General features: G+C 39.6%; 1 protein-coding gene across 1 annotated transcript; it reads left to right on the plus strand.

The window, feature by feature from the left end:
* Positions 1-462: 462 nt before the first annotated feature.
* LOC139708100 (kinesin-like protein KIFC1) lies at positions 463-21,864 on the plus strand. Its single transcript, XM_071620079.1, has 17 exons — positions 463-539; positions 2,219-2,405; positions 3,224-3,337; positions 4,420-4,600; positions 6,216-6,377; positions 7,891-7,985; positions 8,900-9,045; positions 9,932-10,142; positions 10,757-10,924; positions 12,108-12,251; positions 13,047-13,166; positions 14,207-14,380; positions 15,464-15,628; positions 16,362-16,500; positions 17,262-17,475; positions 19,568-19,643; positions 20,561-21,864. Exons 2-17 carry the CDS (start codon positions 2,394-2,396, stop codon positions 20,603-20,605), a joined length of 2,166 nt encoding a protein of 721 aa, XP_071476180.1. The 5' UTR covers positions 463-539; positions 2,219-2,393; the 3' UTR covers positions 20,606-21,864.
* Positions 21,865-22,963: the final 1,099 nt, after the last annotated feature.

A 22,963-nucleotide genomic window follows, 5' to 3' on the forward strand; every position in this document is an offset into this window, starting at 1 on the left:
ATCAACAGGATCAGGATCGCCGTCGGACTAGCCTCGCTCGGCACAGCTCCACACCAGCGCGGCTCGCGAAGGGGCCTGGCCTGGCGGCGCGGCTTGCGCTTGCTCGCTCGCGTCGCCGACTTTTCTCACTCTCTTTAACCACTCGTTATAAACTTAAAAGTTCAACGACTAAACCAGCGTCGCACCTCACCAAACTGTTTGAAAGCGAAGATACCAAACAGGGTGTCAGTCACTGCCCTGGCCGCCACCCAAGAAAACGAAGAAGAAATGTCCGTCCTCTGTTACAGTATTCGTCAAACAAAAAGAAATCGGCATCATGATCGTACGTGAGCCCATGTGTGACTAAAGAGGGCGTTCTATATCTAAGCTTCGGCCCTCGGTGTGTGTAACCAATCACAGACAGATTTCGAAACGTGCATGCGATTTGAAAACAAGCTAGAGCTGTCTGACGTCTGTGTGGACGTGTACGTGTAGTAGTGTATGCCTGATGAAGTTGCAGTCTTGTCGACGCCGCCGTAGCTACCAATTATTGTAGTTTGGTAAGTTTCTTGGGTAAATGTAATATATTAAATTGTATTCCTGGGTTTTTAGTGATTTTTTTGGTTTTACTTTGTGCGAAATTTTAATAATGAGAGCGTTGAGATACGAGTTGCCAGTTGTGAGTATGCGATGCGATGTTTATGCACGGGTTGTAATACGTATGCGATGCGTTGTGTATGTATGTGGACGAGTGCAGTGCAGTGAACAAGTGTGACTACCGTACCGGTGCGGTGGTAATCATACAATGACCAATGTGGTAATAGTGGTAGTGTGTCTTGACGGCCAGCCGCTCACACTCGACAGTGAAAGATGCACGTCACATTGTCATTGCACTGGCATCTACCTTACTAGACAGAAAGATCCGTCTGTCCGGAGGACTCTTTTACATTTTGCCATTGACGCTGTATACGGAGGGGATCTGTGAAGCCAGACGCAGTCTCCGCGGAACATTCCCCGACGGACAGATACAGACCGATCTTTCGGTCAACTACCTTACCTACTGCTATAAATTGAAATTGAAATTGAAATTGAAATGGTGTTTTATTAGTCAATATCTTTCGCAGCCCGGAGGCTGAATTACAGACATTGTTAACAATAGCCATGTATAGGCCTACATTAAAAATACAATGTAGCGATGAAAAAAAAAATACATTAAAATAACAAAGGATCAATCTTATTTATCAGAGCCATTGCACAATTAGATTAACCTATAGTATAATACCAAACAAAATCAAATATTAAAAATATAATATATTACTATTCTCAATGATTATCAAAAAACAAACATGAGTTTATGTTAATTATGTATACCGGTATACTGCTGAAGGAGTATTAGAGCCTAAATAAAGCTAAATTTAAATGACAATGCCAATAACAGTGTTCAATGTGGCAAAAATCAGATGAGGATGATTGTCTAACACTGACTGTATTTCACCGAAAGAAAGATCGGTCTGTATCTGGTCGTCGGGGAAATGTTCCGCGGAGACTGACTGCGTCTGGCTTCATGGTTGAGACCGATAACGTCATAAAAGTAAAAGACTCCTCCAGACAGACGGATCTTTCTGTCTATGACTGTTATAGACCTCTAAACGATAGTAACGTCATAGAATTATAGATCACAGTCACCGTCTGCAGGGTCTACAACTAGCACGTTAGTACAAGTACAAGTACTGTTACAACTATTTACTTGACACCAGCCCCATCGTGCGCTGTGGGGTGTGCAAACATCTGGTTGGGCTATTTCAGCGAGAGCCTTAAAAGTACAACAACAAAAAAAAAAAAAATGATAAAGAGCCCGAAGAGGGCAAAACAGAAAAATCCATCTGTCTGGAGAAGTCTTATTTTTTATTTATTTTTATTTTTTTATGTCGTTATCGCTCTCTGCGGAACATATCCCCGACGACCAACAGACCGCGACCGATCTTTTGGTCAACATGTTACTAATACTATTACTAATAGTTGATCAATCATCTCAGCTCACTTAAATTATGTAAGTTGTAACTCTAGTGCCAGTTTCTGATCACGCTGCTGACGATTTACCAGTAGACGATTGATGATGCAGTGATGTGTTGAGACTTGAGACAACATGCCACAATTTATTTTTTTTTTTTAGAGAGAGAGAGAGATTTTCTTTTTTTTTCACAAGTAATGTTTCCCATCTTTGATATCCCTTTTTAAGTCTTTAACAGCTCATCTGTAACACCGTCGGTTGAACACAGCAGCCAGGATCTTGATCGCCGTGCCATTCAAAGCTAGCAGCAGTTTGGTGACCATATCAGACACTCATCACTCATTTACAGTATCAGCTGACTACAGTTTGTAAATTTAATCATCTGCAAACTGCATCCAAGAAAATGTCTCGTCAGGTGAGGTGGGGGAAAACTAGACTGATCTAAAATGTTTTGAATGGAATGCTCAACCTTGGGGACTGTGGGGTATTGAGATCACTATTGAAAGATCTTCAGGACTTTCAATGTTAAATGTGAAATGCTAGATATTGTCCTAATTAATACCCTGCAAGACTGTGAAAGTACATTGTACAGTATCTATTATTCAAATTTCAGCATACGGGAAAAAATATGGTAACACTTTCTTACCTACGTGGGTACTTTATATGGGTATTGAAATCATTATTAAAAGTTCTTCAGCACTTTCAATGTTAGATGTGAAATGCTAAATGTATTGTCTTTGTACCCTGCAAGACTGTAAAAGTACATGTATACTCATGTACATTGAACATCAAATTTCAGCATGAGGGAAAAAAAATATGGTATACCAATTGGTAACACTTTCTTACACTTGAATATTCAGACAAGATTGAAGTGCAAAGTATGGATGTCTGGAATATCCAAAGTGCAAGTCTGAAATACTTTTTTTTTTTTGCTCTCAATGTGAAGGGTTTTTTTTTTTTTTTTAAGGGAGTTTGTCATTTCATTTGAAACAGAATATAAAATGAAAGAATTCCATGCACAGAATATGCCAATGAGTCTCGCTGTGTGCTTCTTGTCTGTGGAACCTTATTACCATTTTCAATAATGATAATAATATAATTAATAATAAAAATAGTGTGGCCTCTTGTAATGTGCTGAAATCCAATGTCTACCTGCTGGTATTCCTACTGACTCTTTTTGTAAAACTGGAACCCCGACTTGTTCTAACTGCTAATATTTTGTTCCCCTCCTAGACATCTGCTTTGTCTTCCAAGGATCCCAATATCATGAAGCCGGCCAGCAAGCTGCGGCAGCCTTCCAAATTACCCCTCTTTTCTGCCAAGCGCCCTCTAGTGACGGATAACCAGGTAAGTTTAAACCTCCCACGTATATGTATGATGTACACCTAGGGCTTGGATAATTGCAGAAAACGTGTACCTGAGAAAAACTCTGGTAAGAACTGAAAACTCAGGTATGTAAAAGTATGGTACTGCCATTGACCTTTAAAAACAAAAAACTCATTCAAAAATCAACCTGAATTTTTCTCGGGTAAAAATTTTCCTGCAGCAAGATCCTTCAAAAGGTTTTTGTAGGTTTACAGTCATTACTTGATGACTATATTGGTCCTTAGTTTATCTGGCAACCTATTCCTAAAAAGTGATGCTGCAATATGGCAAAAGAAAGATTATTTGATGTCCATTTGTCGAAAAACCTGGTACTGTAGACCTAAATAAACACTTATCGGAAGAGTGGAGACTGTGTGTATGTAGATGTAGATTCTATTATATTTAAATAAGGATACAATTTACTGATTACAGCTTGAAGACATAAAACTTAAAGAATGCACACAATTAATATTCATCTTTTATATTTATATCTATTAATTAAACTGTCCCTCACTGAAAAGCAGCTTTAAATGTTTTCAGTCAGAAAAAAATTGCTCCTAAGAATGATTTGACTGTGATCTGAAAATAACGCATGGTCCTGAATGCCTGTTTTTGCTGGGATTTTGAGCTACTTCACTGTTTATTTGATTGTGGAGGTGTCGTGGCTGAGTGGATAAGAGCGCTCGTCTGTGAACGACCTGAGCGTGGTATGGTTCGTGGGTTCGAGCCCATGCCAAGCCCGACACGTTTGCCCTTCAGCAAGGCACTTTATCCGCATTGCTGCTCTCCACCCAGGAGTATAAATGGGTACCCAGTAGGATGAGAAAGCTTATGTTGGTTGATCAGCATGTGCGCGCCTGTAAACTGGCTGCGACTGGCTGGAATGCTCCCCAGGGAGTGGAGAATGAGCACTGTTAGTGCTGGTTGGAAGTAATGTATCCAGTGACCGGGGTAATAATAGTCTGTAAAGCGCATTGAAACCCTGAAGTGTGTGAAATGCACTATATAAAAACCAGCTATTATTATTATTATTATTATTCTTTTTCAAATCATAACTGATCCAGGAGGAGAATGAAGTGCCCACGGCAAAGAAAACCAAACTTGAAGTGGCCAAGACGGTTCCTTCAGGGAAGCCCGCCGCTGTGCAGCGGAAAACTGGTACGGTGGCGGCCAGGACTACTGCAGCGAAATCCACTGGTCCAGTTGGTAGGCCCAAGGCGGGTCCTGGACCAGCAGCAAAGACAGGTATGTATTGATCAGCAAATGTATGTCAAATGTGGAACAATTCTCCCCGTCAGTGCAGCGCACATATTCTTGTCTTTTCCACGAGTCTGCAAATACCATGCACCGCTGCACGAATGTGTCCTGCCGTAGAACTTTTAACTCTCGTTTGCATCATAATTAATGCCAAAAGGCCCTTATTCACGAAGGTGGTACAATCTTTGTCCAAGGTTTAAACCATGGACAAAGTCCGAAATGACTGATTTTATAACAAAATAGGCCGTGCGACACTTGGCGCCCCATACAAAACTACGGACTTTGTCCATGATTGTACCACCTTTGTGAATTCGGGCCATAGTGTCTGATTATCATTGTTCATTACGTTATATTTCTTTCTTCATTTCTGTACTTTTATTTGTTGGGGACTGAGATACCGACACATAATATTACTTTTTAAAAAAATAAAAAATGTCTTGCCTTCAAGAAGAATGTATTGCGAAAATTGACAAATGTCACATTTGATTGATATCTGAACTGCGTAAATAGTATTTCAATCAACCTTACAAAAGTCAACCTTACACAAGTCGAAGAAAAATTCTACCCAGATGAATGATATAAATGTGGTAGAGCTATTGTGCAAGTCAAGATTCATGTAAATTGAATAAATTTCTCTAATCTCTTTGGATTTGACTTTTAGTGGAGGTTGAATGTATTACATCAAAAATATGAATTAGTGAATATCTGCGTCACACACAGTCACCTGCATCTAATGAATAGAGAAATTCATCTTTGCATGTAATACTCACAGTGAATGGCATTCATGCACCAAATAATACAAAACATCCACAAGCTGTGCATATTATATCAAAAGCATGATTCCAGAAAGCAACAATTTTCTTCATGTGTGTTTGTTTGTGTGTGTTCAATTGTTTTAGAGTAGGATTGTAGCAGACAAAGAAAATGGTTTTAAAGTAGCCACAATTTGAAAGTGATGACTTTTGATCACCCAACTGGCATCCTAGAGTAAACTCATAGTAATGGAAATGGAAAAAAAAAAAGAAAATTCAACATGCTTTCACTTTTCTAGCGTAGTGAAAGAGCACTTGACTAACCGCTTTCAGAAAGCAGGGGGAATAAACTACTGGTACCCTTAACATATATGTCAGTATCAAGTTGATGGAATTTGAACTTTTTCACTGTGGAATTCTCTTTATGTTTTCTTTGTATTGTTGTCTAATATCCACACATGATGTCATGAACTCTAGTAGTCTCCTCATCCAGCAGTTGCAACACCAAAACTTTAAATATTCATAACTTCTGCATCGATTGTCTGATTTTCCTCCAACTTTCACTGATGTGTTCTATTAATGTTGCTGCTTTCACTCAATCTACATTTCTCTTTGAGTTTTGGTTTCCTTAATGAAATCAGTAATAATGATTTAATATCATAATCATCATAAATAATAATAAATGTAATGACTGTAATGCCATATGGAATTAAAAGAAAAAACAAGGCCACACTCTGAAGTTTTAGTCAATTTAAATTCTAAGCATTATAATAGAGCAATGCATGCACAACTAACATAACCCTGCAGCCAGCAAACTTCAATGCTCATATATCATCCACACCTGCTACTAGCCCCAGCCCCAAGGACTCGACCCACAGCCACTGTAAGACCAGCAACCACCAGTAGGTCAGGTCCCGCCAGTAGACCAGGACCCGCTGGTAGACCAGGACCCGCCGGTAGACCAGGACCCAAACCCACGCAGCCCAGCTCCGCACAGCCAGCTAAGAAAGCAGGTAAAACCCCATAGCAACAAAAACCAAAAAGGCATTCATTTGCATGCAGACACACTAAATTTTATTTTCAATGTGCTTCTATACATTTTCCTTTGCTTTTTCTTATGTACCATATCCTTACTGGTACTGTGTGTTATATTTACTGTTTCCACTTCTGTCAAGTGAAGCAAACTACTTACATTGTACACTCTAAAGTATATGATGGCTATTTCTCTTCACTGTGTTTCAGAAGTTCCTTCCTGCAAGCTACTCTGATGCAATTTACTCTTGGCACCTCGTATCACCATAGCAACCCATTTCCTTCCCAGAGCGCTATGCGGTTTAAAAAGTAGAACACATGCTCACTATAAAAGTGGATATTTTTTGCTTGAGTAATTTTTCTCTCTGCTGGGTAAGATGAATTTCATGTTCTTTAATTTTGCTGGATCAGGGCATTAATTACTGGAGTAAATGGCATGCACAAATATTTGCCTGCTTCAGTTTACATGTTACCTTGTGGTTGCTGAAAAGTGCAAAAATTTCCCATTTTGCACTCAGACTGCGGGTAATCCTCGTATCATATTCTATGTTTCTCATGCATTGTGTTCTATCGATTTGTGCCTACTGTCATAAATCACATGCTTGCAAACATGTCACTGTATCTTGTCATTACCAGGACAATTGCCATGTTCCCGCAAAGGTTCTATCATATCAAGTTTTTATGAAATGGGGCCCTGGAGTGCTTTGGCTTATTCCGCTTGAGTTTTTATTTCATGCAGAAACTTACTGGGAACACATGATGGCTGAGCAAAACTTATGCGTAATTTTCATGATATATCACCTTTGTTCATACCCAGGAACTATCAAAAGCATGCACAGGGCACGCTGCATACCACTGCCAAGAGCGCTCAAAAGTTTTATGACTGCTTCAGGTAGCTGCCGTCTATACAGGTGTCAGAGTTGTTCAGGAGCACTCCTTGGCACCGTTTCATCACAGTTGTCAGCCCTGACAAGTTGTCAGCCCTGACAAGTTGTCAGTCTCTCATGGCAATCACTATAGTAATAGTCAGTGACCAGACCTTCTCAGCCAATCAGAACCAAGGATTTTACTGAAATTGTCGGAGAGTGACAAGTTTCATGAAACGGTGCCCTGAACTTACCCTCGAAAAGAGGCATAACTTTCATGTGCTTCTTAGCCTCATTCTCTCTTCATACAGAATTTTAGAGAGCTGTAAATGCCCTGTATGAATAGGGTGCTGTAAAAGTGGAAATTTTCAGGGTGTTGAAATTTTCCACATTTCGCGCAACCAGAAACTAGCGCGAAAATGTAGGCACACGAATAGTTTTGCTGGCCATATGTTCCAGCAGTGGAAGTCTTTATTCTGCGTAATTAAAAACATGCAAAACTCTTATTGCCCTGCCGAGCGCGGAAAATTAAGTCACACGAAAATATCCACTTTTACAAATTACAGTATTGGACATGTTGTTCAGCACAGCTGCCAATGATGATGTTTGATTGTCTTTCTCACTGTAGCTGGCTCCAGCAAGGCCAAGAGACCGGCATGGGACTTAAAGGGAAGATTAGCTGACATGGAAGCAGCAATGGAGAGCAGGACAAATACCAACCAGGTAATTAATTGGAAAGTCCGGGCGATTTTCGTGATTTCACATCATGTAGTACATAAATCAACACCTCCATGTTTCAGTTTGTCTAATTATTTGCTGTCCATGGAGCAGAAAAACCAATACTCTGAAAACCCAAACAAATTGCGCTGAACAAGGTGGTGGTTTCACCATAAGAATGCATGAGTGGGGCTCACCATGAGACTTAATGCATGAGTGAGAGGCTCACATGTAATATTTCAGAAATGTAGCAAAGCAATTCCATTACAACACACTGCATCTAACTCTTTGCAAGGGACTGAAGTAGGATTTTTATGTGCGTAAATTGTGGATCCCTCACACACGTACGTGACCTCCACATTATGTCCCATCTGAGGATCGAACAAAGTGTTTTTGCCCCATGCTACAGGGGATGGCATGAATACACACAACATTGCTCAACTAGACTCAATATGAGTCAATTGTGAGTTTATTTGATTAAAAGGCAGATGTGCTACGAACTGAGCCATGTCACTGCCCTTGCTGATGTTCAACAATTTGTTGACAGGGGCAGTGACTTGGCTCGCAATCTAAAGGACCAGGGTTTGATTCCCTAGTCCGACTTAGCAGTTTTCTGTGTAATCGTATAGTGTACCATCTCCCCTCTAGAAAAAGGCAAAGCACTGTGTCCCTTGGATAGGACATAAAATGGAAGTCCCCTGTGTGAGAGAGTCACATCTCATGCACGTAAAAGATTCTGCTTCATTCATTCATCGCAAAGAGCAGGGTGTTTAACCCGGTGACGTGGCGGGCACCTCACATCCAACTGGACCCCATGGAAGACCAGCTATTGCAGCGCTATGGGGTATCCAGCCATTTTCTCAGATGGAAATGAAACAAATAAACCAATATTCTTTCGCCATCTCGTTTCTTCCTCGAAGCACCTTGAGAGTCGCATCACCGAAAACAACGACCGCATCGAGTACCTGGAGAGTCTGAATCAGCAGCTGAAAGGGACGGTCCAGGTCAAGGAGACGCAGTCCTGCCAGGCGGAGGAAACGATTCGCTGCTTGGAGAGGAAACTCAGGTGAGATGGGACCAAAGAGATTTTCCCCAGGGACTGCTAGAGTGCGGACTCTTCGTACGCCCTGTACTATTATTTTGTGAGCGCACGGAGAGCACTAGATGGCGATGGCGGTGGGCTCACCCCTCGTGCTAACACGCAAGTAAACAAGCAATCAAGGAGCAGCCAAATGAAAAGTTTGTACTCGCGTAAAAGCTCAAAAGCTCGCGTAATACGCGCTGTAAAAATGTTACTGTAGTACGCAAAGTCCGCCATTACTAAGTGGGTACAATGGCAGCCCCCATGAAATCGTAGTCACTATTGTGGAGTCTGCCCTCTAGTGATGGGGAGGAGAAAAATCTCTTTGGATGGGACTCGGGGGAAAGAGCCTTGTGGTACCAAGCCCTCAGCATTCTCTTCTAACAATTACAAAGCCTCCCACATACAAGGTGATACATAACTTCTTCTTTTTTTTCACCACTTGCCCAATCGGGCAAGCAGATCTTCAAATTGTTACAGAACACTTGTCCGAACATTAATTTTGCTTGCCCGAAAGAATCAAAAGTCCTAAACTATGAGAAAGTGCGTAAATACAAGACAGGGATAAAGAAACTCCCTTGTACGTCAAGGGCTTAAAAATCACGATCCTTTGAATAAACAGCCACATCTATTTGCATGCTTAAACACATTTATGGTGACAAACTTTCTTTGATCGGATGGTGGCGTTGCTTTGCGTCAGGGTTTCTTCATGTAGTGTTGGAAAGTTGCCGAAATGAATGTATCCAACAACCAAATTTGTAAGTGTGCAATTGTCCAAACAACAGAATAACTGGGTGCAGCAAGTCTTTGACATAAAAACAAATAGTAACTTGCCAAGTATAAACAAGTTTTTCTTCCCATATTTTGACAGAGACGCAGAGGACGAGCATGCCGCCGTTGAGCGGCGACTGAACCGCGAGAAGGAGGACCTGGAAATGACAAAGAGCAGCCTCCAGCGTAAAATCGAGACTCTAGAGGGCGACCTCACCGCCTCCCGCCAAGAGTGCACGGGGCTAAAGAGCTCCATAGCGACAATGACAGCCGCGCAGGCTGGCATGAGTGCAGAGTTGGGAGCAACGAAGGTAAGCCAATCCAAGCCAGGCAGTTTTTGCGTTAATTTTGAAATTTTTGCATTCCTTTAACCCTAATCATGTTGGTCCCCCCCCCCCCCCCCCCCCCCGATGTTTCGTGCGATAATTCTGCAATGCGTGAAGGCCTCATCACAAGGCTTCTTGACTTTTTTATTCAAGTCTCATACAACTTTTTTGAGACCACGTTTGCAATGTCTGTGTGTACTGTTAAGAAGCCATGCCCATTTTTTGAAAGTTCTGCATGTCATTTTGTGATTTCATGTACATATTCTATGAAAAACAGTGCACTGTCATGAAATTCATAAAAACCTGTTTATTTGTACTATTTATCACTTCGATTGACTGATTTTATGCTGATAATGGTAGAAAAGGGGTCAGTGACAATTTCCAATGAAAAAAACAAAGGAAAAACAAAGTAAAAAAAAAGCAATTAAATATATTGAAATTCAAAAAAAAAAAAATAGATTGAGGTACTGGTAACCAACATAAGGACAAGATTGCAGTGGTTCTTAGCAGCCTGTTACAATGACGTTCCCTCTAAACACTTCTCAATTATTTCTACATTGTTTTTTGGTTTTTTTTTTTTTTTGTTTTTTTGCTGCCAGCTGCAACTGGAGCAATCAAATGAGGCTGGCAGACAAAAGGACGGCAAGATAGCTGAACTCGAAGCCCTCGTCGCTGAGTTGAAGTCGACGGTGGCGGAGAAGGAGGCGAAGATCAGGGATGACGAGACAACCAGGAGGAAACTTCACAACACCATCCAGGAGCTGAAGGTGAGAATGAGATGATGATGGTGATGGTGATGGTGATGATGATGATGATTTTGGTGATCGTGGTGGTGATGGTGATGATGGTGATGGTGGTGGTGATGGTGATGGGATGGGGATGCTGATGGTGATGATGATGGTGATGATAAAGGTGATAATGATGGAGATGGTGATTTGGTGGTAATGGTGATGATGATGATTTTTGTAATGGTGATGATGATGGTGGTAATGATGATGATAATGATGATGATTTTGGTGATGGTGATAATCGATGATGATGGTGGTGATGGTGATGATGATGGAGATGGTGATGATTATGGTGATCTTGATGATAGTGATGGTGGTGATGTTCGTGATGATGATGTCAATAATGGTGATAATGATGATGGTGAATTTGGTGATGATAGTGATGTTGATGGTCGTGATGGTGGTGATGATGATGAGCTTATCACAAGGGAAGATGACATTGGTACGATGCTAAATGCGGTCGTGCAATCAATAACAGTCATAATAACGGTAGCTGCGGTATTGAGAAAGGTGTATATGATAGTCCAATGACGCCAATATCCAAAGTGTGAAGCTGATGTCAATGATAGTGATGAAGATCATGCGATGAAGATGTTGTTGTTGGTGGTAGCTTTAGGTCATTGTTTGGACAGTGACTGTGTGCTCATAATAACAATTACAGCAGTCATAATGACTGATACTGCGTGAGAAATTAGTTTTCTGTTCCTTATCGTCGCTGGGGTGATAAGACCTCGTATCTACAAAATGTCAAATGTTCAGGAGAGCCAAAAGACATGGCGGCCAAAGCACTGTGGCGAATTGGACAGCCTTTCCTTTGACATGCCGTGGTGGCTTCATTTTTGGAGTAAGACAGTTGGGATTTGGACAGGACATCACTTAACCCATTATTTGACCATTAATCCAAAAAACTCATTTTCACCAAAATTGCAGATACAAGGTCTGATCACCCCAGCGACGTTATGTACCCTACCCTCATAAAGCATACACTGGAAACATTTCATTGCAACAATTCTCAAAATCCAACACTGAAGCCCAGTGCTGAATATGTCATGATTGCTTTCAATCAAATCTTGTTTTAGTACCTTGCTGTCAGTAAATGTAAACAAATGCTCAGATCCAGAGTTTCATGCTTGAGTAAACTTCTTTGCTCTCTCCTTTCCAGGGCAACATCAGAGTGTTTTGCCGAGTGAGGCCGTTGCTAGGCAACGAGTGTGTGGATGGCAGTGACATCACACATATCCACTTCCCGGATGTCGACGGCAAGACGCTGGTCGTAGACAAGCTGAGTGATGTCAGTCTCAACGAGGTATACAGCAAACTTATGTCATAACTATTATGTTTTCATGACTGGGAGTTTTTGGTTGTTTTTTTGGTTACAATATATATCAAAGTTTTATGATAGCTAAACATTACAAATTTATAGACATATAAACATAGTAATTTTTGGACCTGAATACTTACTTTCTTGTAACACGAGTTTCACTGTATTCATGTTGCTTGCAATGGGAGTACACTGTTTACACCAGCATGGTACAGTCACCAAAATTTATCTTTGATGAGTTCCTGTGAGGAAGAGAAAAGAAATACAGCGAATCCAAAAAGGGGCTATTCCTCCAAAGAGTTTTTTTACATTTTTTTTTTAATGCCTTGGCTCAAAGTGAGACAGTGCATTGCAAAGCATTTAAAGGGATAGTACAGTATTGGTGGAGATGAGAATTGGGCTTTTAGCTTTTTCCGAGATACCAAGAAAACACTTATGATATAGTACAGAGCATACCATTTTAAGAGGAATTCAAAGTTTATTTGATGAAAATCGGGTTTGGAATGACTGAAACATCCGAAAACACAGTAAAACAAAGCGATCGTAATAATGTGTGGGTCCCACACTTTATTAGAATCGCTCTTTTTTGGATATCTCGGCCATTTCAAAACTAATTTTCATCAAATAAAAGTTGAATTCCTCGTAGAATTACATGCTCTTTCATATTTCATAAGAGGTTTCTCATTATCTCACCAAAAAATGTTAGAAACCTGAAATTAGGTCTCAACCAAAACTATACGATCCCTTTAAAATATATTTTTCTTTTTTTCATCTTTACAGAGTACAATGAGTACACGTAATGGGAGAAACAGCTCGCACTATGAGTTCAACTTCGATCGGGTCTTCGAACCGGACTCCAAGCAAGCAGATGTCTTTGAAGAGATTTCACAGTTAGTACAGGTGGGTTACGATTTTAAGCCATTGAGGACGGCTGTTTTTGCTGCAACATGCATTTCCCATAGACATGTCCCTGAGTATACTCAGGACTCGTCTTCAATGGGTTAATACACACCAGCATCCTTTCTAACATTTGCAAATTAGCAAAGACCAGTTATGTTTTCTTGTGGGGGAATACAGTGTTTGTTTCCAAAAGATGTCCTCTTGTATAAAGTGAAAATATTGTAATTATTGGTCAGTCTAACTCTATTCCATTCAATGGTAAAGTGTGACAAACAACAACATTGATTGAAACAGAGCATCTTTTTTCAGTTTAAAGGGATGGTATCATATTGGTGGAGATGAGGATTGGGCTTATAACTTTCTACAAGATACCAAAAAACCACTAATGAAATAGTACAGAGCATGTCATTCCAAGAGGAATTCAAAGTTTATTTGATGAAAATTGGTTTGGAATGATTGAGACATCCAAAAACAAAGTAAAAAAAAAAATGATCGTGATAAAAGGTAGGTCCCACCTTTTAATAGGATTGCTCTGTTTTGGGTATCTCGCCCATTTCAAAACCAATTTCTTCAAATAGATGTTGAATTCCTCTTGAAATTACATGCTCTTTCTCCTCACAAGAGGTTTCTCATTCTCTCACCCAAAAATGTTTGAAACCTGACGTTAGGTCTCAACCAAAACTATTCGATCCCTTTAAGGAAATATATTGAATAAGTATTTATCCTTGCTGACTTTGCCATTGCTGTGTAAGCTGTCATTTTTGAGAGGGTTTAATTTTCGCAAATCTAACAACATGCGAAAATATCTCAATGCGCTCGGGTAATAGCATATTATTTACATTAGCGTCAGCATCATTTCACAAAAACATTATCTCACGAATATGTCTAGATGATTTCTCATTCACGAAAATATCTGAACTGGAAAATAACAGCATATACAGTATTCTTCTTTGGCCTATATCAATATCAAGGACAGTGTGAAAAAACAGGAGACCTTACAAATAGAACTGATTGATTTTTTTTTTCTTTCTTTTTATTAGAGTGCCCTCGATGGCTACAATGTGTGCATCTTTGCATACGGCCAGACGGGCAGTGGTAAGACATACACCATGGAAGGTCCCGAAGAGTTGTCGGAGGATAGCGTTGGGATGATCCCACGAGCCGTCCAACAGATCTTCAAAACTGCCATTAGTCTGGAGGAGAAAGGATGGCAGGTATGTGAAATAGTTAAATTTTTGTTTCATTGATTGTATTACGCCATATAATTTGCAGGGTTTTCATATATTTACCTCTACCAAGGGAGAAGGTTTGTTTGTCCGTGTGCAAAATAACTCAAAAAAGTTGTGAACGGATTTTTGATGAAACTTACAGGAAAGGTTGAGAATGACACAAGTAAGAGATGATTAAGTTTTGGGAGTGATCCAGGGATTTTTGTGGATTTTAAGAAATTGTCAATATTTTTGCAGATACATGTAGTGTCAATGGACTTGGGAGTTCAGCTAGGCTGCGCATTTTTTAAAGTTTTCATACGCGCACTAAAGTGGGTGCTCTACTTTCTGCCATGGAGAGGCGTGCCACACAGCTGGAAGTTGATGACATAACAAAAGGCTTCTATATTGAGAAAAGGCAATTTTCAGCATGCTTACGTATGGGTAGAAATGAGCTGCTTGGCGAAGGTCTGCGCTCTCAGAGTGTTTTTCTAGTTTACATTCTCGGTCTGGAGGTACATATGTATATTTCACAACACGCGAAAATGTCAACTGTAATCCCTAACATCAACAGCCAAGTGGGTAATCAACAAAGGATATTTATTAACCATCTTGTCAGATTTAGTTCATTTTGTCTAGGTGTCCAAAGTCTTGATATATATTTCCCAATTGAATAATGTCTTTTGAGGGTAATGTACCGTTGCATTAAGAAAATGGTGATATGCCAAGCACATTTCAATTTAGATAAGATGAGATTAAAATAAAATCAAAATAAGATAGAATGCATCACACAAAAAGTTGTTCATATGTGACCCTCCTGTGGTACAGTGCACTCCCATTGTAACGAACTGGGTTATAACGAAATTCTGGTCACAATGAAATAAACATTCAGGCCATAATGTTACCCTCGCTATGTATTTTTATTGTTAATTTGTTCGGTTATAACGAAATTTCGATATTACAAATGAAAACTGCCGGGTCCCGAGGAATTCATTGTAATGGGAGTCCACTGTATTATGTTTAGTGCACATAGTTTGTGAAATGCATTTCAAAGCGTCATCATTTTACTCGACTCATAATAATCTGCAGTACACTCACCAAGCCAGCTTTCTGGAGATTTACAACGAGACCATCCGTGACCTCTTGGGGGCGCCAAACTCCAAACTGAAGCACGAAATCCGCATGGTGGAAGCCAAGTCCAGCGAAGTGGAGGTCACCAATATCAACGTCATGGACGTCACCTCAGCAGAGCAGGTCAGAAAAACAAACAAACTCTTCCTTCCTCTCTACTCTTGGCTCAAACTTGTTATCATAGTAGTACTGTAACAGTGGAACGTTTCACTCAAGTAATTTGTTCGCACTCAGCCAAGTGAGATAAATTTCATGTACTTTCTATTTTGCGGATGGTCACTATTGAACAAGCATGCCAAACAACTCAACACTGCCACAGCAGCTAAAGGTTTTGACAGCACATACAACTAGTTATTGGTCTGCGTTATGACAGCAAATCACCTCACGCTTCAGGAATTGCAAATTTGAAACAAAAAAAATAATAAAAAAATTGTTATCAGCAGTTCTTACCTGACAATATGCTGGTACCTCCCTTGAAATCAAAGATTTAGATTGATATTACATAAAACACAGAACAAATTTTCACCCTCTTGTTTTTTGCATCATCTTCATGCTGCATGAAATGCATGGCAATTTCCAGTTTTACAGTACAGTACTATATACACTCAAATTTCTTAAAGTATGCTTTGACAATGATGAATATCAAGTATGAATATGTCATATGATTCACCTTTTTGATGTACTTTTTGTTGGTGTATTGCTTTAGTTTGCATCTATCCATAATGAAGATTTCTATCCCGATTTCTAAATTTTGAAAATTGAATCCATTTTAATTGGAAAAGGCTGTTGTAATTTTTCAGAGGCAATTTAGAGGGATTTTTCAAAGTTGCACTCTCTCTGCCCTACCTGCCTTCAGGTGAAGACACTTCTAGACAAGGCGTCCCAGAATCGCGCCGTGGCAGCCACGAACTGCAACGAGCGATCCTCGCGAAGCCACAGCGTGTTCCGACTCAAGCTCACGGGATCCAACAGTCTGACAGGAGAAAATTGCCAAGGTGTGTCTTATGTTCATAGAGGATGCAGGTTTGATGGACACAAGTCATTCACACTAGGATCAAATCGATGTCTTCGGCTTATACTCATCTCATCTCACATTGGTGATTTGAAATCCTGAAGTGTCATCAGAAATTTATATGACATCGCACCTATTCTGGCCAAGACAAGCTTATGCGAGTTTTGCTTTACTATGAATGCACACATACGTACGTGCACGTGTACACATGACCTTGCAATTGCTGGTTTCCCAATTACAGTATTCAAACACCATGTATTAGGTACCATCTTCAGTATACTAATTCCCAGCTCCACAGGATGTAGGAGGCCAAGGAAGACCTAATCTGAATTTGTTGGGGCTGATATTAGGGTGTGTGGCATTGACCCGCATGACAAAGTCACAGGGAGGGCAGGTGCTAGACTTTTACAGCCACCTGCTGCCTACTGTAAAAGTGGATATTTTTGCGTGACTAAGTTTTCGCCCTCCGCCAGCTCAGAAGAGTTTCACATGTTTTTAATTCCGCGAAAACAAGTCATCAATTACTGGAACATATGGCAAGCCAAAGTACTTCTGTACAAGTGTACTTTTATTTTCGTGCTAGTTTCTGGTTGTGCGAAATGTGCAAACATTTTCACTTTTACGGGATTCTAGGAACTTAGAAACCAGCAGCTGAAAGCTGAAAACAAGATCAGCAACAGTTTGTGAGTGTACCTTTGGTCTTTTCTTTAATAATCTTCATGTATCTTTCGTGCCTCGTTCCAGGAACCCTGAACCTGGTTGATCTTGCCGGCAGCGAGCGTTTGTCAGCCTCGGGCTCGACGGGAGACCGTCTTCGGGAGACCCAGAACATCAACAAGAGCCTCAGCAACCTGGGCAAGGTGATCTTAGCCCTGGCCAACAAGGACTCCCACATCCCTTACAGGAACAGCAAACTCACCCATCTTCTCCAGAACTCCCTGGGAGGCAACTCCAAGACGTGAGTTCCAACTCCATCCTTATTACCTTTGCCAAGGAGGTTATGTTTTTACCTGCTTTGGTTTGTTTTGTTTGTTTGTATGTATGTCTGTGTGCAAAACAACTCAAAAGTTGCACACAAAATTGGATGAAACTTGCAGGAAAAGTACATAATGACACATGGAATAGATGATTAAATTTGTGTAGTGATCGAGGAATTTTTATGAATTTTTATGCCTCCGCAACGAAGTGGCCGGAGGCATTATGTTTTCGGGTCGTCCGTCCGTCCGTCCCATTTTGTTTTTGTCGATATCTCAAGAACCGTGTGGTGGTTTTACATCAAACTTGGTATGAGGGTATATCCTTGGGGGATAATACTTTGTGTGGATTTTAGGGTCACAGGGTCAAAGGTCAAAGGTCACAGGTTATTTTGTGAAAAAAAAATGAAATTTCATGTTTTTCTCCATATCTCGCAAAGGGTTCGAGGTATCTTCATGGAACTTAGTATATATGCTTGTACCGATGGGCAGTGATTATCTAGGGAAGTTGGGGGTCATGGGTCAAAGGTCAAGGTCAACTCCTCAAAATATCACTACTTTCCTAATGCAATATGCCTGAAGGTTTTTTTTTTTTAAAACTTGATGTATGGCATGTATTACCCAATATATATTTTTGGGGAAGTTTCTTGCCAAAAGGTCAAAGGTCAAAAGGTAAAAGGTCAAGTGAAAGTGCTAAATTGCACATTTTCCTCCATATCTTGAAAGTAACTCAAGGTATTATCATGAAACTTACATATTTATGCATGTTCAACCTAACAGTGATTCTCTTTGGAACTGTGAGGTCAAAGGTCAAAGGCCAGGTTTAGATAATGCTATTTTCCCATTTCATACTGAAATTATACTTTTTCTCAATAGCTTGAAAATTACTCAATGCATAAACTTATAAAAGGGTCAAAAGTCAAGTAAAAATCATCAGTTCCCCAAATACCTGCACTCTGACATTTTAATCATTCATCCAATTGAACCTAGTTCTAGGAAAGTGAACATTCAGCACATTTGTGTCAAACCTGTCATTTTAATATTTTGCCAATTGTGTGAAACTGTCATCACACATTGTCAAGACATTGTACTATAGACCTATTAGGAGAACCATGCATTATGGCGGAGGCATATCAGTAGCCATAGCGATATGTCTAGTTAATGGATTCTTCATCTTTTGGCAAATAGGGTCAAAGAACTTGGGAGTTAAAACTGTGCATGTACACTGAACGAGGTTTGCATACATGCACTAAAGTGTGTGTTCTGCTCGACATGGCGCCATGCAGCAGCCTATGATGTAAACTAAAGACTTGTATAATTGGGCAATTTTCAGCAAGCATGTGTGGGTGACAATAAGTTTCTTGGTAGAAGTCTGTGCTCAACGAGTGCTTTTCTAGTTTACTACTGTAGTGTATGCACTTTTCTTTCAGAAATTTGATCTCTGTCAAATTTCCAGGAGAGGTTTAATTTGTGATTGAGATCCTTAGCAATTGAAAAAGAGCCAAAAGTTTTACTGGGTACCTCTTTTTTCATTGAAGATGTTACGCATTGTATCTATGTTGCAAGGGACCCTATTTTTTCAAGTTACAAATTCAGTCGACTCCAGAAATTTGCAAAAGTGAAACAATGCCACAAAATGCATGGCATGATTATACTTGAATGAAAGCAAAGAGGTTATTGAAGCAGAGGGGTAAAGTACGCAATGAAAGCATTTATCACTTGTAGATAACAGGTCTGAATCTTGCTGGTTCCTTTCTTCTGACATGTTGTATTTTAGATCAGCAGTTGTGATATAAAATACAGCACATTTGTACAGAGGAAGAGATGTGATAGACATTTTTCCTTGCATGATAATTCTTGTTTTATTACCTTTCCTTGTAAGTACTGTGTTTGGAAGTCAGTAAGTAAATTCAAAATGCCTGCTTCTGCACAGGTGTTGTTATTACACTAATTGTGACTATATGCTCCCACTTTTGATTTGCAATGACTTTAGTGCCAAAGTTGTCTTAGTGCATGAGCATGATATGTTCCTGTTGTAACCCTTTGCCTCTTCCCAATCATCTCTCATTTCATCAGGTTGATGTTTGTCAACATTTCGCCCAAGGAGGAGAATTTCTCTGAGACTCTTTGCTCGCTGCGGTTTGCTACAAAGGTGAGTGGGTATATTCTGCAAAAGAATTTCAAGTTCTTTTGAATTTTGCTCAGCCATGCGACATGATCACAGAATTACACAGTTTATGGGTTTAGGGATTTACACCCTGCTCACCCTTTTGCTTTATTATTTTGTCTTCTTTTGGGAAGAATTATTATTCTGATGTTCTGTATGACAGTCTATTGCATTGTCTACTGCATTGTCTACTGTATTGTCTACTGTGTTGTAATTTGTCAATGTTTGGGTTTCAGGTTCTCTTACTGTCTCACTTGAATGTGAGAAGTTTTAACAAAGTAGGTGTTTCTACCACTTTCAATTGTTCCATCCAGTCGAATTTTCATGCACTCTTCCTTAGAAAATTCAAAGCAATGAGACAGCCTGTTCTTTTTTCTTTTTTTTTTTCTTTTTTTTGGGGAGGTGTATTTGATACAAAGTATGTGTACATTGATATTAGGTTTTCAGTATAAGCATGTGTGTGCGTGCGTGCATGTGTCACAACTTGAAAAAATATGATTCAATCTACATGTTCATCTGTAAAGGGGATTTACTGATATGACAGACCCACTCATTATAACAACGCAATATCTTGCTCCAAAATTTCCAAAGTTTCTTTGCACTTTCTCATACATTATTTTCAGACCCATTTATGAAAACGTTTAGATACAGTGTACACACTTTGTATAAGTGATTTTGCTTGTCCCGAGGTGTTTGTTAGCAAAAATATACTGTATCACAATGCTTGTTAGTTGTACACACATTCATCTTTAATATTGACAGATATTTAATGGTTTTCATTTTCTTTATTTTCTTTCTTCCTTCCCCCTTCTCACTCCCTCTTTTTTTTCCCCTTTTTTTCTTTTCCTGTTCTTTTTTTTCTCTCTCTCCATCTTTATGTCTTTCTCCTTTTCTGTTCACAGGTCAATCAATGCAACATTGGCACCGCACAGAAGAAAGTGAAATAAAATATCTTCAACAGCTTTTCACCTCTGGATAAACTAAAATTTTTTCTTCTTTTTTTATGGAGAAGCAAATATGAATGAAATGTCTGGCTTTTAGTATCTTTTAAGAAGTTTGAAATGGCTTTAACATTGTAGTTTGCTTGTAGTTCTTGTGTGAGTCCACAATGCATTTTAAGTAGAGCACTGAGTGTATGAACATTTGTGTGGAAGAATCGGATGTGGGACAGGGATTGTAAAATTAATGAATTGAGTAACTTGATTCCATTATCCTACATAGTAGGCTAAAACTGCCTACAACATTAACTTTGGTTGGGGGGAGGGGAGGAGGGATGGGAGGTGTTGCAGCATGAAATTTTCCTTGTACAGATTTGTCATGAAACAGAGGGTTGGGGCTTTGACTTTGGTACTATTTGTCTGGTGTTTGGAAGGATAGGTTATACAGTCAACCTTACCTAATTCAAATCTATTTGGACTGAAGAAGTAGCTTTAACTTACCCATAAAGAGAAAGTTTGACTTATGAGGGATTAAACTCAATAGAATATAAAGAGAAGAGGACTTGGAAAGACCTTCAACTTATGCAAAGTCAAGTTAAGTGAGGTTGACTGTATCTTTATCGGATTTCAACTAGGAGAAAATATTTGTTTCTGCTTTTAAGATCGGATTAAATAGATTGAGATAAAGATTCTGTATGATTGCAACATGACTCCCTGTCCTCCAAAGAAGGGTTGTTTTTGGTGGGGGTTCTGTTTTAGGAGAAAAATTCAGGGCTAATGTACAAATGTATGTGGAACTGGGTGCCAGTTTTTAGTTGAGAGAGAATGCTGTTCGTTTATTTTGTAAATATCATGTAAATATGGTTGTGATACACCTGTACAGCTGTAAATATGGCAGTTAATGAACGTAAGTGTCCCTACGCCTTGACCGGCACGTATTTCTTCCACTCTAAGAATATAATGTAAATACATATTCTTCATATTCTTTTCAATATCTGTTGTCTCTTTATCCCTTTCATCCCCTTTCTCTCTCAGAATTTTGAACACTGACATATTTAATTTGTAACAAAAATGGAACGATATGTTTCAGCTGATGAAGATCTGTTGTACATGTAAATATCATCATGAATTGAAATTTATAAAACATCATCAACATTTATTTCAATGTATTGCGTCTTTTTAGTATTAAGTACAGTATTTCAGTAAATGTAAGGCATTAGCTTGAGTCATATTGCATTTCTGCTAAAAGGAAGAAGAAGGAAAACAACAACAAAAAAAGGACATGGACCTAGGATTCAGGAGGGTACCATTGGATGGTGTGCTAGGTGAGACAACATTAGTGACGATTGCATTTTCTTCAAGGAATTAGGGTTTGGATTAGTGTTTTGATAGTGTATTAGGTTTAGTTTGATGTGAGGATTAGGATTATCATGAAGGTTATGTTTGTCCGTATAATTTATATTCAGCTTAGCGTGCAGATATTTCATGGGAGCAATCGTCACAGGAGTAAATGTCATGGAACCTGTGTGAAAGTCATTGCAATCTTCATTATGAATGTCGATGACGCAGGGGCGGATCCAGGAATTCCGTAAAGAGGGGGTGCGTTTACAAAATTAAAGGGGGGGTGCACGCACCCCTGCCCCCATTTTTTTTTTCTTTTTATTTCTTTTGTTTCAACAAAAAATAAAGGGGGGGGGGCATGCGCCGGTTGCGGTCCTCCCTGGATCCACCCCTGTGATGTGAAGCTAGTTAACTGTCTATCAAATCAAATCTAATCAATCATTTACGTTCAAGTTTCCTCGGCTATAGCTAGCAAACACACTTTGTCTTGGAAATACATTGTATCCATGTGTGGTAGGCAAAACCAGTTGGGAACAACGGCTGAAGCAAGAGGTGAAGCGAGATTGACATATTACTGGCCTTCTGACAATTTTTTGCATTCTAAGTATTCCCCGTAAGCATTGGTTTTATTCTGAGAACTGGAACATGGTAGATATGTAAGTATGGTTCATGCAACGGCACCCTCTTGAATCTGGGTTCCATGCACCTTTAACCTCTGTGTAGGACCGACTTATAGAACGTATTTCTACCACAGAATTCTGCAAGAAAATTGCCTGCCTGCTTAGCCTTGGCAGCTATCGTTCACTGTCATCGGGCAAGTGAAATGAAGTTTGATGAAATGATGTTTAGTTTGTAGTAATTCTTTCAGTGCCATGAGGGAGTTTAGAGAGTGTACAGTATGCAAATGATGCACAGGACATAGTGGATCAATGAGAATTGGACGCACAAGTTTAACTTTGGAACTGTTTAAACCCATGAGTGCAGCGAGTAGGTTTTAGACTGTTTCCAAAGTCAAACTGTTTTTAA

This window comes from Diadema antillarum, unplaced genomic scaffold (assembly GCF_040938485.1).
Source record: "Diadema antillarum isolate AM-2024a unplaced genomic scaffold, OU_Dant_1.0 seq00001300_RagTag, whole genome shotgun sequence".
NCBI classification, from domain to species: Eukaryota; Metazoa; Echinodermata; class Echinoidea; order Diadematoida; family Diadematidae; genus Diadema; species Diadema antillarum.